Source organism: Lates calcarifer, linkage group LG5 (genome assembly GCF_001640805.2).
Source record: "Lates calcarifer isolate ASB-BC8 linkage group LG5, TLL_Latcal_v3, whole genome shotgun sequence".
In the NCBI taxonomy this organism is placed as follows: Eukaryota; Metazoa; Chordata; class Actinopteri; family Centropomidae; genus Lates; species Lates calcarifer.
Window position 1 is genome coordinate 21419391 of NC_066837.1, and position 18904 is coordinate 21438294.

An 18904-nucleotide genomic window follows, 5' to 3' on the forward strand; every position below is an offset into this window, starting at 1 on the left:
AAAGTGACGTTGGAGGTGTGGAGAAAAGACTGATTAATGTCCACATTAGCCATCCCTGTTCTGTGTGAGCATTTTACTGTGACACCTCATTAGCAAAACAACACCATTGTTTCTATACTTCACCTAACTGTCTGCATATGTCAGCATTGACCAGCATACTTGGCAAAAAAGCAAATTATTAGCCGAATCATGCTCCAGCCAACTTTATCTCTCTCGGCAGTCTCCCCTTTTTCTTGTACTCCCTGTAACTCTCCCTCAACTCATACTGTGACTTCCTTTCCTTTTCTTTATGCATGTTTGTGTCCAACCAAGTTTTAAAAACATTGTATCAGTTAACACGCTCGCGTTCGCGACAGATGGCAGCTACCTTTCAACGGTACTGCACAGGCACACAGGCGCAAATGTTGATGTTGCAGCACTAAGTAACAGAGACAGTCCCACAAAAATCATTAGCAGAACAACAATGTCACAGGAAAACAACATAAAATTCAGTTCTAGTTTGTTTTTATGTCAGTATTTTAACTTGCCCGAGCCCTGCATACATAGACAAATGAGTCTGCTATGAGAAATTTCTCAGATAAGATGTATCATCAGTCATCTTGAACATGGGTGCTGCACCATTGTTTCTCAAGTCTCTGTTTCTACCCATCCAGTCTAAAACACAACCCCAGAGTTTTCAAACTAAAACAGGGCTGGCCACGTTACCAGAGGTCTCCATTTTAGGGGCTTGAAAACTCTGGTGTACTATGCACGCCATGATCACTCTGGGAATAATTTTCACTGAACAGCAGTATCTCGAACTAGAAACCAGCTGCTCATTGCAACTACTGGAAGGCCAATTCAGCCAGGTTTGTCCACTTTCATGAGTTTATCCATGCTAGTGGAATGGCCCCTGTTAATAGGTAGGAGCAGTTTATAATTATAATTATATAAACTTTCAGTTTATAATTTAAACTTTCAGTTTATAATTGTGGTGTCTGACCAAGTATTAATAGCTAGTATTTTACAGTATTAGTTTTTTATTTGATGAACATGGGACTTACCGCTGATACACAAAAATGAACCAAATGGATTTTATGTCTATTAAAAACTTTTAAAAAAACACAGTGGGGCCAGTGGGAAAGTTATGAAATTGGAACGTGCCTGAACATCATGTAACCCTGGTAACACCTACTACCGCAACAACCCTACTCTCCAGTGTTTTAATCTATCAACAGTTTTGTTCCTTGTCTATTATTACAATGTGTCAGAATTACACCCTCATGGGGCCACTCTGGCTCAGAAGGCAGAGCAGTCGCCCACCAAGGTTGGTGGTTCGATCCCCGGCTTCTCTAGTACCGCATGAGCAAGATACTGAACCCTAATTTGCCACTGATGTGTCATCCATGTGTGAATGTGTATGAATGAATTAGAAAGCACTTTGTGAGTATAGAACAAGTGGTGTATGAATGTATGAATGTGAACTGTAGAGTGAAGCGCTTTGAGTGGAAGACTAGAAAAGTGCTATAGAACTGCGGTCCACTTACCATTTAATGGGCTAACTGCAGATTTCTGTTGGCTATTGACAGATTCCTGTGAAGTCAGTCTTGATGTATCTTTACACAACATAGGCCCTAGAATAGCCTGAGAAAACCTAAACAGGTCTGAAAAAACAAATTGCTTACAATGATTTGGTGTCCTCCGTTACATGGTAAAATGTGTGATAGTAAGTGAAATCACCTAGAGCTACAGGAGATGTATATATGAATATTATATTGATGAAAACAGCACTGTAGGCTAATCATGACAGATCACGTCAAAAATTCCAGAAACTTCAGCGAGATAAAATTTAATGGTACCACATTTCTCAGAGAGAAATCTACATGGGGAGCTGGAGGACAGAGGATTGTCAGTGTCCATCTGTTGCACTAGGAAGGCCTGGACAGGAATTATACATTTTTTATCTCCTTCACACAGTGACAAAATACTGAAATTTAAATTCGGTTTACCCTAACAAAGGCAGACAGACATTTGTTTTTATCCAGCTCTTCTCACACTGCTCACTGACACACACTGACAGATAATCATTAACTGAAACAGCAGGATGCTGAACGCTTTTGGGTTGACTTGCTCCCAAAACTGTGTGACAGAAGACTTTCCAGGGTTTTAATGGAAATCAACAGCTTCTGACAGCTAATGTATCCTGGGCAAACAAACAAAGGATCATAAATGAGTATGAAGGAATTACATAACAATTTTACATAACAAAACATTCGATCCTGGCTCTTTGGTGATTGGCTCAGGGGCATCACTACTACTGCCATTAGGCCTAAAGTGATCACTACACCTGTGTCTCCTGACTTTGAGATAACCAGACCCTGACTGATAATGATCCACCAACAACAAAGATACAGACCAAGTCACTGCCAACTGCAGCTACTGCTCTATGAAAAAGTTGTTACACCTCTTCACATTTTGCACATTTGTTGTGTTACAAAATTATTTAAAGATGTAAATATTATCACCAATATCCAAAATGTTGATTGAGATATGTACAATGTATTTTAATACACAGATTTAAGTACTGTACTTTAATATGTTTGAAACAACTAAAACTCAAATAAAATTGTGCCAAAAAATGTATGTATACAACCCATGTGAAGAAAATTAAGTAGTATTAAATGTGACATTCTTGAAAAATTCACTCCTGAGTTGCAAATAGTATGTACAACTGCATGATGTAAATTTTTAGCAAGGAGAATTTGCGGCCGTGGACCGTATGTACTGACACGCCTACCTAAGCAGAGACCCAGTGAAGCAAAAATGTACTTTAGTGATGCATAAGTCAGCATTAAACCTCCAATAATTAATTTTTTTGGTCACTTGGGCAAAGTTCCAATACCATGTGAAACACACCTTTGACATACTATCACTCTAAGTTGATAAAGCAAACAGTTGCTTATTTACACACCCAGCAGTTATGGCAACATTACAATTCCTTTGGAGCCAGTTTCTTTCCAACTTATGAACATAGGACAAATATAAACTTTCTTTTAGAATTGTGTTTGGTCTTTACCAACACCTGGCTCTTTAGAAGCTAAATGCTCCACAATGCTCACAAGCTAGTTGCTAACTTTATCGGTCTGCTATCTGATGCTCAGCACATAGCATACAGTGGATTTTTTGAGCTTTTTTGCTGATTAACAGCTCCCTGCCTTGGCCAATAATGACACTGTGAGAGTGTTGAGAGTAAACCAGGGTACTAAGGTTGTGGGCCAGCCGACCAAACAGTGACCTGAAACTCACTATAAAGATCTGTAAAGCCAAGCAGAGATGCAGATTCAGGTGGTAACTCTCTGTAGGTTCATTTCTATGAGTGAGCCCTTTCACACTTATTCACATGGTAATTTGATACACTGCTGTTATGAAAATATGATTACTGCCGCTTTTAATTTTTCAATTTTGTCTGGACACCTGATCTACACACTTCAGTGTTAGCTTGTTGAAAACTTATTTTATATCCTCATAGGCACTCTCTTGGTTAGCATCCTCAGCAGATTATATGCCTCAATAATTAATAAGTCAAAGTGACATACTGACATGTCCAGCACATGTCAGTATGTCACTTTGACTTCTTATTGAGTAAGGCCCTCTTCTCCCCCAGTAAAAAATGTGAGATGGTCTGGTTAAATGCAAAAGCAAGAGATTTGATGATTATGCAGAGCTTCCTTTCAAGTCTTCCCACAACAGCTGGATAAGGTTGCATTTCCTAGGCAAATGCTTTGGGACATAATGTGAATTACTAAAAGATCTATTTCATATAATAAGAAAGTTTGTGGTGGGACATTTATATTTGAAAAGCCAGCTTTCTTTTGTATAAATGTTTGCAAAAAGAAAAGGCATTACTATCTAGGTTGTCTACAAACACAAAAATGTACTTTATTTTCAGCATCAGTCTCACACATTATATCTCACACACAGACTGTATTATAACAAGGAAATGGAGCTTAAACAGACACGTGATGAGTGGCACTGAAAAAAATGATCAGACCAAAATTCATTATTAGCCCGTGCAGCAAACAAAACCAGCTAAAAAAAGAGATGCCGTCATCAATAAGGAGGGGTTTGCGGGTGGTGGCGCACCACCCGTCACCACCCCCCTCTGCTCCTCTGATCCCCCTTCATTTTTTCAGGGTTTTTCTGGTTGCCCGCAGGCAAAAGCATAAATGGCTCCATTAGCGACTGCGTCATGAGCTTACTCTCTGCCTGCTAGGCATTTAAGGTGCCATTTGTGTGATGGTAAGTGAACATTTGGGTACTGGGATGGTGGGAGTGGGGGGTTCACTGACATGGCCGTGACACATGGAGTTGAACTAACATCTCAGACAAGCATGTATCAAATATTCACTAGTTGGGTTTTAGCACTAACACCGAGTACACTGAAACTCACCCTACCCACACACACCCCAACTTTGCCAGAGAAAAGAGGTCTAATAGCCAAAGACCGTCTGCCATTTTCAGACTGTGATTAAAATGCGATCTGTGAAAATACAGCAACACCAGATGTGTATTAACACATGTTTGAACAACAACAGCCATTGCCCAAAATTCAAATGAGTCACTACAATGTCAAGACATTTTAATAAAACCTATTTGCACTACCAATGGATTTTTTTCTGGACAGGGGGGTAAGGGGAATTGAGGGACCCTGCAGGGTGACAGATGGCCTGAATAGACAGACAGGGGGCACGTGTTTGCTCTCTGCCACAACAATAAAAGGAACCTCCCCAAATGAACACAAAATTTGACTAAATAAAAACATCACAAGTACAGAGACACTGCAAGTATGTATGCTCTACACACATGATTATGCAAAGCACAAACACTCCCCATAAAATGTGCAAAATTACACCCAAAAATGTGACATGCAGTTCAAACCAGGCTCTACTGCAAAAGGCAAAGGCCAAATGTCAAGGCCGCAGGCTGCTGCTCACAAAGCTCTAGACATGACAGTCGTCAAAGAGTGAAAGCCAACTCTTTATCTGTAGTAATTTACGGCTGATGATGGTGCTGCCCAGTGCTGTCCCATGGGGTCCGTTAAGTCCCAATTGTAACTGGCAAAAACTATAAAGAGGAGGCGGGATAGGTTTAATGATTGATCACTGCAGACATGTGGTGCCTCTGCCATGTGTGATGGGCGTTGTAATTCATTGTTGTTGTGACTGCTGTTTTTTTTTTTTGAAAGGCTGTCCAGCTTATTATTTTTCTTGCAGACTCGACAAAATTAAACTCAATGAAGAACACGTGCCATTTCATAGACATGATCCTCAAGAAAATAGTTATTCTCTGTGCATTATGCAAAATGTGTGACAGGGGTTCTGCAGCCTTATAACTTTACTTAGATACAATTCTAAAACTTTTCGGGCCCAAATACATGACTTTTTGTCTTTGAAAAATCATGTATGAAAGGTGAGGGTCCTATTTTAATTGCAGACTATTCCTTGAAGTATTCATAACAGCAGGCAGACTAAGTACAGCTTGTATATAGCACTGGCTTATAAAATTATTTCAGTTAATGTGTTACAATATAACAGATTTATACACTTATTTGCATTCATGTTTGTCTTTAAGCTCTCTTTTAGATTCCACAAACTCCTAACAAAACTTAACAAATGATAAGACTTTTTCACCAACCACGTAGTAACTGTACTGTTTAGTGCTGGACACAGAGTGTACAGTACAACAGTTTTTGGTGGAAGCAGCTGTCTACAGGGTTCGATGAGACCAGCTTACACTCAAACATACAGTAAATCAGCAGGTCGCAAAACAAAAACAATGACCTATAAGAGGCTAAAAGTTAAGTCTCTGTGATTCCAATTTAATATCAAACATACTGATTGATTCAGGTTGTAGACTGTGGTATTATGGGATCTGCTGTTATAAATCAGTCCCAACAGTGTCTAGTAAACACAGTTTCACCTCCAGGGGTTGTCTGTTGGCTAATGTTACATGTTTTGCTGCCGTAGACAAAATAAATTCCTAATAACCTCTTTGACTCAGAAATGGACCAGAGAATAATCTGTCAAGCAGCCAAGAAACACAAGTCACAGAATATCATCTCAGAAGATGACAAGTCCGAAGAGGTTGAGAAAACCTCTTTCTCAAACCAGCAGCTTCCAAGAGCACAGCAGAGTGTGTGTATGTGTTTAGTGCACTAGAAACAACCTCATTTAGTTATTTTATTTGTACTGAATTACTAAATTGAGCAATACATGTAAAATACGTTTGATACAGAATGAAAGCATGCTGTGTTATAATCTAAAATATCTCCAAAATGTACTTATTCTGAAACAATATTCCAAAAGGGGACAGACAGAGAGAAATGTCACATAACAACTTTGTACAATGTGTAATGCAATCTGGAAGAACTTCAGCAAATAAAATGTTTACTGTGTAATTTAAGTCCAGTGGCACCCAGATTGGTGTGTGGGTTTATATGCTTGCTTAGGGTCGCTGTGGCTGAGGAGATGACAGAGTTTGTGATTCTTTTAATTCATGTTTTAATGCTCAGTAACTGAATCAAGCTCCAGCATCAAAAACTGTTTCTTACCAACCCTAACTGGAAACTAAGGCCTGATCGACATACTAGACAGACCTGAACACATAAATAAAATGTAATCTCTCCTCTAATGAATGGAACCACTTTAGCAGGGCCAGCCTGGAAATTTGATTAGCTAAATTAGACACAGATGTCTGATGCAAAGTATGCAATAAGTTGAAGTGGTATCTGACTTTAGAAAGAGTGTGATTTTGTGGCTGATTTTGCATTATTTAAGTATGTGAGATAATCTTAAGTCATAAGACACACTGTCTCCATCATTATCTGCTACTATGTATGTTACAGACTACCAGAAAGGACACCACAGTCTTGTACCTACATCTGTGCTGAACAATTATCTCTATCGTTAAAACTTTCTAAACAGGGTCATTGACTACAAGTTCGGCACATTTAAGAAGTACTCTTTGCAAACACGTACATGTATGCTCAGTTGCCAGTGAGGTACACTTTGTTAAAACTAGAGCAGTCTAATGGCAAAACGCTGCAAGATATCCAACTTCTTTTAAGCAAGAATGCTCAGTTTTTTGCTGTTAACTGTTTTAGAGAGGCGTGGCTTTAACTGTGTGGTCATTTTGGAGCTTGTAGTTTATACAACTGTTTGTTTTGTTGAGCTAAACAGCGTTATCAGTCATTGAGGTAGAATTAGTCGCATGCCTGTTGTAACAACTGTATTCGACTGCATTAGCCAAAGGGAAGTGTACCTAATAAACTGGCTTTTAGGTGTTCAGGGTAGGTCTTAGCAATTACATGCTCACCACAGAACCAAACCACAACACTGCAGCAAATGCAGTAAAACCACAGTAACAACTACCAACTACCACCTCGGCAAACTTAGCTGACCTGATAACTTTACACTGAGCTGCACGGGTGGACGGAGGACTTATCAACCAATGTCACGCAGGAATGTGAAGTGTAAAAAATATAAATGAAATCGGTGTTTAAATGTGCAGACAGTGTCGAGGCCTTTACCTTGTCCATCAGACGCTGACAGGGCAGGTGAATTCAGCTTCGGCCGCTTAGAGTTGGGAGGTCCGACGTCCAGCAGGTTTTCAGCCATAGTTGTTCTCTTGTTCGGCTGGTTGCTTAAGCTGATAATTATGATTACCTTATGACAAGGAGATGTTCAATAAACCTGAACCTTCCCTGTTAGCACATTAGCAAGCTGGCAGCCTGCTAACGTTAACTAACTGGCTAATAGCTAGCTAATTGCCTGCTACCAGCTAAGTTAACTGTTAGCGTTAGCTACTTCTTGCTGCGAGAGTCCGTGTCTTTCAAAAGAGATGCAATAGCGCCCCGCTTCGCCACCGCCATTCACCCCATGATAATCCAACACCCAACACCCACATTATTATCGTTAAATAACCCAGAATAAAATATTCCCCATGTAAAAATCGAACTTCACAATGACAATCCAATAAAATCAGGTGGATTGCTGCATTCCGAGGGGAAAGTCGTAATTTCTAGATGTTCAAAGTACCCATTTTGCGTGACGTCAAATTTCTTCATGCAAAAATCGCGCGAAGCTCCACAAAAATGCACAATTGCATAAAAATGCTGTATTTTTGCAAATCACTTCGAAAGTCGCGACCTGGTCTCCGCTTGCCCACGGTAAACAATACTGCTCCCGAACGGCGACAGGGGCTGAATCGCCGCACTCTGAAGGGGAAATCAGATATACGGAGCTTTTCTGCCCGACGACCACCGATCCAATTCCCGTTTTTTCTCACAAAATGTCTCCGAGGCGACGTTAAGATTTCGTTTTCGGGGGAAGGACGCTTTCATATCGCGGTAAGGATGCTCGATTTCTACGTAAAAACCAGTGTTGGACCGAAATCCTAATTCCGAGCCACGACAAGATGGCGGCTGTTGATTCCTTCGATACAAAAAAGTTTTTTTTTTTCTTTTCCAGATCGGCTGTGGAGGGGGAGGGGCCGCGCAATCACGCCCTACGTGAAAACACCGCTCCTGTTAACCACTGGGGGCGCTACAGCATTGCCACAGATACATACTGCTCAGTTACTACATTTTATAAGTTAAGTTAATTATTCCATGTACATTATGGTTAAATTACATATAAATAAAATAATTTTAAATCAATATTAATAATGAAGTATCACATGTTTAATTAGATATTCAAAAACAAATCTGCATTTAAATTATGAATTAATGTTGCACGTTATGTAGGTAAATTGCTTATTAAATTCATAAAATTAAATTAGATATTAAATTCAATACAGTTATGGCTCACTTAACACATTGATAATGGTAGTAAGATAACCCGTTTTTAATTCAAAAAGGAAAAAAGTTAACCTAGACTCATATCACTGTATCCTTGAGCTTGAAGTAAAAATGATCATAACATTTATTTTTCAATAACAATAATATGATTTTCTTTATCACAAATGTAACGCAGAGTATGTCAGAGAATGTCAGTCGTCCCTGCAGATGTGTACAGGCTACAACAAAAAACAACAGCAGATGCCAACAGTCAGTTGGTGACTGCGTAGTTCACTGATTTCCTTTTGGATTACATTTTACTGATCTGTGTTATTTTTAATGTCTACACTCTCATCTTTCTTTTACTCTGCTGCTAGAAGTCAATGACTACACGTCTAAAGCAAATTATGCACTTACATAGGTACTGACTGAATATTTAGTAAAATATACTGTAGATACCCAACGTTGGCTATTAGCTGGCTGATCAAAGACCTCCACCCTGCTGCCAGTGTTGGAACCATGTAGATTTTGGTGAGCCTAAAATTAGGCTAAATTTCAATGTGTGTATAGCCTGGTTCCAGGCCTCTAAATCGCTGCCCACATCTTTTTTTTTTTCTTTTTTCAAAAAACTGAAAAACAGTGGCAATTCAGTCTGATTATCCGACTAATGTGCATATATGCTTCGACATGAACCCATCCTCACTTGATACTTCACAGCGCACTCAACTATTTTCTGCTTTGAGATTTATTTCTCTCATACTGGAAAAGAAAAGGGTAATAAAATCATAACACTCACACTTACTCAAACAGACACAGATTGAATCTGTTTGATAATATGTGTCTCTTTTCATTGTTTTCTGGCAAAGTCTGACACATGCACATGTATAAAAAAATCATATGTGACATAAAATAACTGCATATGTACAAACACTGAGTGCTTTGTGCAAATGTGTACAGATTACGATCATGTGTTGATAAATGATAACATGGGTATTGTGCACAAAACATACATAATACATCTCATTCATAAACAAAGCAAATACACAAAGATTTAAAAACAACTCTGTCTAATTTTTGTCCCAGTGTAATTAAAAACACATACGGGTTGAATTTACTAGAAAATGTATCATGAAAACATGTGGAGCTGTCACCATTTAAATGAGTGATTAGGCAATGCTATTTTGCTGTGATGCTTTTAACAAGTGCGAATAAAACACTCTATTCCTTTATGCCTCTCCCTTTTTTTCTGTCACAGAGCAGAATCACACTTCTTCAACAAAAATGGATGAGTGAATCCCTTAAACTTCAGCTGTTTTCTTTTATTTGGAGCACTGGACATCTAGGAACTCTTCTTTCCCTCTGCCAAAACTAAAAGAAACCTTGTCATACACACATCATCTGACAATACAGCGTCAGAGAGGGGTGAAATCCACGTAACTTTAAATGAGCAAAGCTTAGTGATTTGAGGAATCCTGCGTGTTGGCAATACATGCTTAATGTTCAACATAAGTGGAGAAAGAATGACACTGAAATGAAATACAAGGATGAGAGTATGGTGCAGAATCAAACTAAAATGTAGTGTGTCTAGCAAAGAGGAAAATTGTCCATCCATTCCCATGCAAACAAGTTCACGCTCACTCATCCCCACCCACCCCCCCAACTGTATCACAGATCACAGAGCCAGCAGTGTTCACTTTAATGTTTTATTTATACGTGTGTACAGATGTGCGCTATTGGAGAGGTGGTGTGCCCATCAACCTGTGGAGTCCCACACCTCAAATCTACTATGGACAGTTTCGGATATGGACAGCTACAGTGCAACAGCCTGAAAATCACAGAGGATTATCTAATAACGTAAGGCAGGAGGGTAATCTGGAAAATGTGCACCAAGAGGGGGGGGGGCTTTCCTTCACAACTGACACCTGATATTCTTATTTGTTTCCATAACTTTTTGTGCTATGGTTTATTAGGTTTGGCAAACATGAGCTTGTTGACAATATGCATTACAAGAGTACAACGCGAGATGTGCCTGTTAGAAAATATTAAAACCAGTGAAAAGGATTTTGGCCAACAAAGCAAATCTTGTAGCTATTTTTGTGCCATGATATTCTGAGATGACAGCTCCTACAGAAACTTCTTTGGGATTTCAGGGTATTTATGCTACTCAGGTTATCATGATTATTTGATACAAATAATCACTGCTCACATATTCCTCATTCAAAAGGCACGGGTTGCGTGAGTTTGTAGTGCACAATGGCAGAGGTAAACAAAGATGCTTTTGATGCTACAGATGTAGACGGCTACATAAATGGAGTTGGTTTCTACTTTTTCGTGCTGTCTTTGTATCCACGTGTGTGGTTGTAGCTTCTCAAAGCAAGATTCTTTGGCCCAAACATGTGGTGGTGATATGTATTTGCAGGATCGTTATACAGATTTCAAACTTCAGGGTTTTTCTTTTCTCCCTTTCAAAGAATGCAGCTTTATGCATGTAATTCCTCTACTTAAGGCAGCGACAGCAACATCACAGTTAAACAGTGGCCATTTGGTTGATTGATTTCCTTTTGCATCATATAACAGTGATCTCTTCTGTGTTATTGACTTGGAGTAAAACTTAGATATCTTTCTCACACACGTACACATACACAAACACACACACACACACACAATCACACAAGGTACAAGGGGGAAACAAGTGCTTTCAGGGGTAAAGACACAGCATGAAGTGATTAAGAGCAAAGAGAACTACAGAGGTGCCAGGTACTCGATGGGAACACCACCACATTATTCCAGGCGGCCGGTTGATGACAGAATGAAAGAACTGGAAAAGAACAACAAAAAAAAAGATGGAATTTGTCTAAAAAAAAAAATGCAGCAAAACCTGCACAACAAGCATAATTTCCTCAAACATACAATCATAATCTATCCTCATTATGACAACAGCATGATAAAAAAAAACTTTCTGAAATCCAAAGTACTCAAAAAATACAGTCATACTTTTAGGCACCACAAAACAATCAGCTAGTTTAGGTTGCACTGCACCTATAGATCACTCAATTAAAGTGGCACAATTTAAGTATATTGATACAGTAGAGGCTCCCCTCAGTGAAGAGGCCGTGACAGGATCAAAGTTAAAAGTCCCACCCCTTCAACAGCAAATCACACAGCTAAAGGCAGACAATACTGAACTATTGAATAAATCTATAGTGATGGACTGACCAATGTTTGTTTTGTTCTTGTTTTTTTTTTTCTTCTAGCAATGAAAGCAACAAATGGAACGTCACTAAATCTGAGTCTGAGGTGTTACACACAGTACTGTAGAAACTGTAGTCAATCTGTGCTTTGACACTTTCACCAACAGCAACATGAACCACCCTATCATTTATCAATAACTACACAGTGATTGTCCCTCACAGTCCCACTTCAAGTGCTACTCCACCCAAAATTTTTGGGTATCAAACCTTCACCCCACTGTAGCATTTAAAGGATAAAATCTGGTGATATTCTGTATTTCTACCCCATGAAACGACCAAAACAATGAATAGAGTCTACTAACAAGTGTATCCAAACCCTGATATATCTTACTTCTCTGTGCTGCATTAGTGCCCACTGTTAGGCTGGGTGACATGTTCCTTCATAGAACAAACTTAGGCTCTGTCATTTATTTTACAGTTTCTCACATACACTGTCCTGCTGCTGTTAATACTCACTACAGCACCAATCCGCCACTAAAAATAACCCCAACAAGTACATTATATTTACTGCCCTGGCGGCCTGTGTGTTAAGATGCAAACCAAAAAGCAACGTCCCTGGTTCATGTACAGCCGGGGGACCTTTGCTGCATGTCATTCCCCAACTTTCTCTCTACTTGTCCCCTGTCATCACTGCTACAATACAAAAGGCATATAGTGCGCCCTTAAAATAACAAAAATTTGGGCTGAGAGCTGCAGACAGGGTGAAAAAGTATAGAAAAATGCTTTTACACATTGTTGGTTTTGGTCTTTTCATGGGATTTTTTCAGCAACAACTAAAATATAGAATCAGTCAGTCTTATCCCTTAACGGTGGGTGTAAAAAGGTTTTAGTTTGCTTTTTTTTTATGCAGCACAACTGCTTTCAATCTAGTCTGTGAGTAAGCTCCAATAGAGTGGTTCTGACCCAATGAAAAAGCAGACTGACACTGGAGCAGAATATTTAGCCATACTTTGGTAGAAATAATATGTATGACAGCAGAAAAGTGGATTATAGTGCAGGATTGGTTTGAGAAGTTTCTGTCCAATTTAACCAGAGTCACCCTAAGCCTTCTTAGGACAAACCTACATTTTTACAGCCACCTTTCAAGTGTAGATGGGGTGAGTGTTTCTTACTCAAATGTAGAGTATCACTTTAAGTATATTTAAAGTGCCTTCCTGCTTTGCTTTTGTGATGATCTCACTTTTAAAAAAAAACACCTTTTCTTCCAGATCTATTATTCCCTTATCGGATTTGATTTTGTGCTTTTGATTGTACTTGTTGTGAAAGACAAGAACTCTTGTTTAAACTCTTAACAAGCTTTCTCACTGTAATAACTACCAAATACAAGTGGTCGAGAAAACACTGTGCAAGACCTGTGCTTAAAATGTGCATTTAGCTGCTACACAAGCTAAAAACTATGCAGCCTGCTTTGTAGCATGTCCCCCTTTAGTGAGACTCTAGCACAATTGAATACTGTATTAAGCCCTCATGTCAAAGCAGAATACATAAATTAACACTGCTTCATGTGATTCCCTCATTCTTCCCTTAGTTCCCTGCTCAGCCCATCATGCTGCACTGGCACTTATATAGAATCTAAAATTATTTTCCCTTAAGTAAGGTCAAGACTTTGATCAAGTTAAAACAAATGATATGGCACAACAATAATGATTTTTCTTAAGAAATACTTGCATTGAAAATAAGAGCATGGAGTAAGAAACCACAGCATGTTCCGTAGTCTAAGATTGTTAAAACTTTGTTCAGTATTCATATTTGTTTGTTCACTGTCTAGTCCTGAAGGCACTTAATAACAAAAATGAATAAGAAAAAACATCAACAACAACACCAACAAATCTTCCTTTCCCTCTCACCCCCTTTCAGCCTTTTCTCCAATATAAACTGCTGTGCTCAACACAGGTCTAACCCACCCAAGCACTCAGGCAACATTTTTAGCCATTTGTAGCCACTGTTTGTGTTGGAGCGACAAACTCCCTCTTCTTCATCCATGCCGAAGACACTTGCCTAATGGAAGGGACATCCTGCCCACACCTGCAATCAGTCCTGGAGAGGCAGCAGCTGGGGGCAGCAGGGGGACAGAAGACAGGGGAAGGGGAGGAGGGATCAGAGACGAGCATAAAACTCCTCGTTGAGTTTTGTTAGCTCACTGGCCTCTTCTGCTTCATCTTCCTCCTCTTGAAGTGCGAGAGGAGCAGGCTGCACCTGGGAGGGCACTTGTGCAGCACTAGGTTCTGGGCCTAGTTCAGAGCGGGAAGGGGTGTGAATGTCTGTGGCCGGGGACTGCCTGTGGAGGTGTGGAGCGTCCCTATATCCTTCCTCCCTGACCTCTGTGGACTTAACTGGGACAGGCTCAGGCCCTGCTCCTGAAGGCCTAACAGCGCTTTGGGGTTGAGGAGGGAGTGTGGAAAGACAGAAGGAAGGAGGAGTGGAAGAAGAGGAAGAAGAGGCAGGAAGAGCTGCTGCCTGGGCAACAGATCCTGAAGTCTTATTGGCCGGTAATGCCACGGATGAAGGTCCGACTCCGATGGCTTGTTCCAGGGCGATCTTGACATATACTTTCCCCACTTTTCGGGTACAGAAAGGTCCTCATTTGACCTTTGCCCTTAACATTCACGGTACCTCTATAGTCAAACTCTAAACCCATGGCGCTGAGCAAAGCATGGCTCTCCTCGCTCACTTGCACCCGACACTCCACACCGGTGGAGTCCATGCGGCTGGCAATATTGACCGTGTCTCCCCAGATGTCATAGAGCAGCTTAGTAGTGCCAATCACCCCCGCTGTTAACGGCCCGTGGTTAAATCCAATGCGGAGCTTGAACCCAAAACCTAGCATGTTTTTGTTGAAGTCATCCAGGACACCCATCATCTCCAGGGCAAAGTTGAAAAGTGCCTTCAGGTGAGTGTGTGGAGAGTCAACGTCATCCTCAGTCCGCTGCCGGACATTCAGTCCCGACGCTGCCATGTAGGTGGCACCGATTGTCTTGATTTTTTCAACGCTTTTAAATTCAGGTTTACGAAGGAGCTCATCAAAATCTCCTATTAGCTCATTGAGGACGCGGTAGCACTCTTTTCCACCCTCATAGCTTTCTTCATAGAACTCACTGAAGTTTACAATACTGGCAAAGATTACACCCACACTGTTGTGGTTCTTGGAGTAGCTCTGGGTCACCTGAGGAAACAAAGACAAGGCAACGTGAGCTACTGAACTAATATATTATTTCTGTTCTCTCTTTAAAATTAGATGGCTGTGCTGAGTGGTGATACAGTGGTTAAGATTCTCATGTTTCTTCATTCAAATATACCCTAAAAAAATGCTGTGCTCTGGATTACAAAACAAGAAGAATGTCTGTATTAACCATTGTTCTGATAACCTTCATAATTACAGCAAGTCTGATATTTTTGTTTTAACAACAACGGAAACCTTGAGCTGGTCAGCAACATGGATGGGAATTATGTTGCCCAGTAACCACTCAGCCTGGTCTCGCATCGTCTGGATCTTGGAGCGATGTTTGTCAGCCTCCACGTTGCCATGGTAATGCAGACGGTAGCTGACCTCAAACTCACGGTTGAGGAACCAGACCAGTAGAAGAAGCAGGAAGAAGGCCAGGACAGCCTCTGGGACCAAAAGGTCAAGAGGTCGTGGGTCAGGGCCCAGTTCTAACTTAGCGACACTCGATGCGGAGATGTTCAGTCTGAGAGAGAAAACAGGGGGAGAAAGGACATACAAAAATGAACATGATTAGGAGGTAGTCCAGTTTATTATGAGGTGATGTGTGCTAAATCTAGATGACATCATGATGGAAATATTCAGGTCCAGCCTTAATGAAGTTTGATGGCAACACCTCTGGAGTCAGTCCCTTAATATGAAAGAGTAAAATCTAGATTTTCTTTTAGCGAATCTTCAAATTCATCTTAGAGCAGGACGAGATACAAGTTTCTCCACTGGCCTCAATAAATCACACTCAGTGCTCACAACTGGTTGAGTACCTAGCTACATTTGTGCACTTGTGATCCATCTTTGAGTGAATGATGAGATGTTTATTCCACATCTCTGGGATTGCTGTCAAAAGACATTCAGGGAAATGTGGGAAATAAGTAACTGAAGTCGAAGTAGATGACAGATAAAATTACAACAAGGAGCAGTGTAGTGAATGGTGCAGATAAAGCCCTGAGAAATGTTGTATCATATGTCAGTGCATGTTTGATCTGTAGATGTCATCAAATATTACCTGAATTTCTTACTATGTAAGAATGTATGAGGGGTTGTTTGTCCTTGAAAACCGCACTCCACATCTGGTGGACAAACTAATAAATACAGATAAAGACCCAAATTCTCTCTGTCTGAAAATGTGACTGAAACTTTGCCAACTGCGTCATAAACCCTAGGCACCAGGGCTGTGGCCTCACTGATCCATCACTGAATTGCAAAAAATAAAGTGCTAGAGAATTTGGCTGTCTCAATTTTGATTTTAAACTTGTGTCCTGAATGTCTAATCAAAATGCTAACTGATAAAGAAAGAGATTTTCACCAGTGCCTTTCTCCTCTTCAGCAATGTAGTTAGTTAACTTGTGGCTCTAATATAAAATTTAAGCCAGCACAGGCTGTATGAGTCATTTTCACCACTAGTGACATTTAGCCGCCACTGGTGCACACAGGGAGAGACAGAGGGAGAGAAAGAGAGAAGGGCAGAGGTATAAAGAGCAGAAATGAGCAAAAGCTGGAGAGAGCTGTAGTTGATGAAAAATATAAAAGAGAGCCATTGCTCATGTTGACCCTTCAAATGTCAGTCATCCATCAAACCACTCTGTTTCCACGGAGACACTCACCCATGAACTGGCAAGCTGTTATTACCAGAGCTGAAAAAGACAAGAGTGGTGTCAGTCAGGAGAGAGCACGGGTCACATATACACACACACACACAAACAGACGTATAATACCAATCAGATTAAATCCTCTTCACTGCCTGAGGAACAGGTAGGTGGAGGTATGCAGTGCCAAACCAAATGAGTAAATTAGTGTTGAAGAACAAGGAATTCATGTAGAAATTTGCTCATGAATTCAAATGTATGCTATTGAAGACAGAGGTGGATGAAGATCGTATACAGTAAAATATGTGTAAAATCTGCATGCTGAACACAAGGCTGTAAGGCTGTGTTCATGTTGTGTTCTTAATTCCTATCTTTAACTTACACACAACTCATAAATTACTAATTTTGATTCCTTAGAGAACTGCACAATAATCATTACATATTTCACTTGCATGAAATGTGAGCTGCCACAGTGAGTACATACCATGGATATTATAACCCTGTGTGGGTGCGTATATACACACAAATACATGTACTCCTGCATGTGTATCTGTTGACTCTGATATTTGAATTTGGTATTTGTGCATACATGTAAATAACAAGGGCTCACCTGTACCTGTGTAAGGGGCTGTACAGCAACAGCAGCAGAGCGACCCCTGTAGTGGTGGCCAGCACTGACCGCATCCAAAAACTCAGCTGACAGAAGTTACAATACTGGATGATGGCCAGGATGGTGGCACAGCACAGGAACATGGTCACCTGTTTGAGGAAAAAAACTTGTCGATTAAAGTGACTTAATAAAGAAACAAAAGGAACAGCAAACAGGGTTCTCCATAGCTTCAGTCAATGTGGATTACTACTGCTCTCTTAAAAAATGAATGATATTAATAAAAAACTATACATTAAAATTTGTTTATGCATCCGACTGTGGTATCTGCAGTAAAAACCACTTGACGAGCAACAAGTGTATTTATGAGACTAATGAGTGTAATACTGATACACTGTTACAACTTCAGCTGTAAGATCAGCATGTTCTAAAACAATCAATGGTTATATTAACATACAACATAAATATGTCAAATTTCTTCTTTCACACCAGTGCAAACCACAACTTCTGCCCTAGATTCATTTCTGCTTGTAACCATTGTCAGCCCACAGGCAGTCTGTAGGCTGATACGCCACATTATGTTTATCGTTTTCTACACCACCTTTTGTCACTAAACATTGAAAAAAAGCTTACACAAAATTTGAACTGACTTTTATCTGTCTATTCAGATAATATCCTACTTTTTTCCACTGCGAACCAGTGCTAGTACTGTAATATTACAAAATCCTGTCTCAAACAATGATGATGGGACAAGCATGGTACATATTATTTTTAAAGGTTCAAGTCTGAGGCTAGGTTTGACCTTAATTTCATTCAACTTTCATTTTAGTTTCATTTTCAGCGAGTGTATGTAGAGTTTCATTTTCAGTTTTCATTTTGTGACTAGTTTTAGTTTTACTTTTTTCTTTCATTTTTTGTTCTTGTGTCAGTGTATTGTCAGACTTTTTTATTAGGATTAAAGATGAGTGATAATATGAGTTTTCTTACAAAGATAGTGTACTTTCTTTGTGCACTTCAAGTCTTGCTCACAGTATTGATTATAAACCATAAAAAAAAAATATCAGAATTCCATTCAGTCCTGTCAAAATAAAACTTAACCGTCACCCAATAAACTGAAAATAATAATTAAAAACACTATACTGAGGGTTGATCAGTACAGAGCAAATTTAAATTCAGTCTAACCTGTGAATAGCCTTGTAAAGGGTTGGAGTGAAATCACTTCTGGTCTTGATGCCATATCTCGACCTGAATGTTTTCTTGGCCACTTATTTAATAACACAGAATGAACAGCCCAAGGTACTAGAATACTTATTTTATTTTTATTTCATTTGAGATAAAAGCACTGGTTACAAGTAAGATAAATATCTCTAATTAGTTGGAGATACGGCTAATTAGGTATTGGAATATTACTTTTGCACTGCGGCCTCT

General features: G+C 39.8%; 2 protein-coding genes across 2 annotated transcripts in view; both read right to left on the reverse strand.

Annotated features, from left to right (window-relative positions):
- Positions 1-8490, reverse strand: part of crebbpa (CREB binding protein a) — a 42442-nt gene extending 33952 nt beyond the window's left edge. Inside the window, 1 exon segment of the mRNA XM_018679751.2 lies at positions 7568-8490. Within this exon segment, the coding sequence (XP_018535267.1) occupies positions 7568-7655 (88 nt within the window). The 5' untranslated portion in view covers positions 7656-8490.
- A 446-nt stretch (positions 8491-8936) lies between these two features.
- The window catches only part of adcy9 (adenylate cyclase 9), a 38549-nt gene continuing 28581 nt past the window's right edge, over positions 8937-18904 (reverse strand). Inside the window, 5 exon segments of the mRNA XM_018679752.2 lie at positions 8937-14601; positions 14603-15229; positions 15482-15752; positions 16888-16917; positions 17480-17628. Coding sequence (XP_018535268.1) covers positions 14164-14601; positions 14603-15229; positions 15482-15752; positions 16888-16917; positions 17480-17628 — 1515 coding nt within the window. The 3' untranslated portion in view covers positions 8937-14163.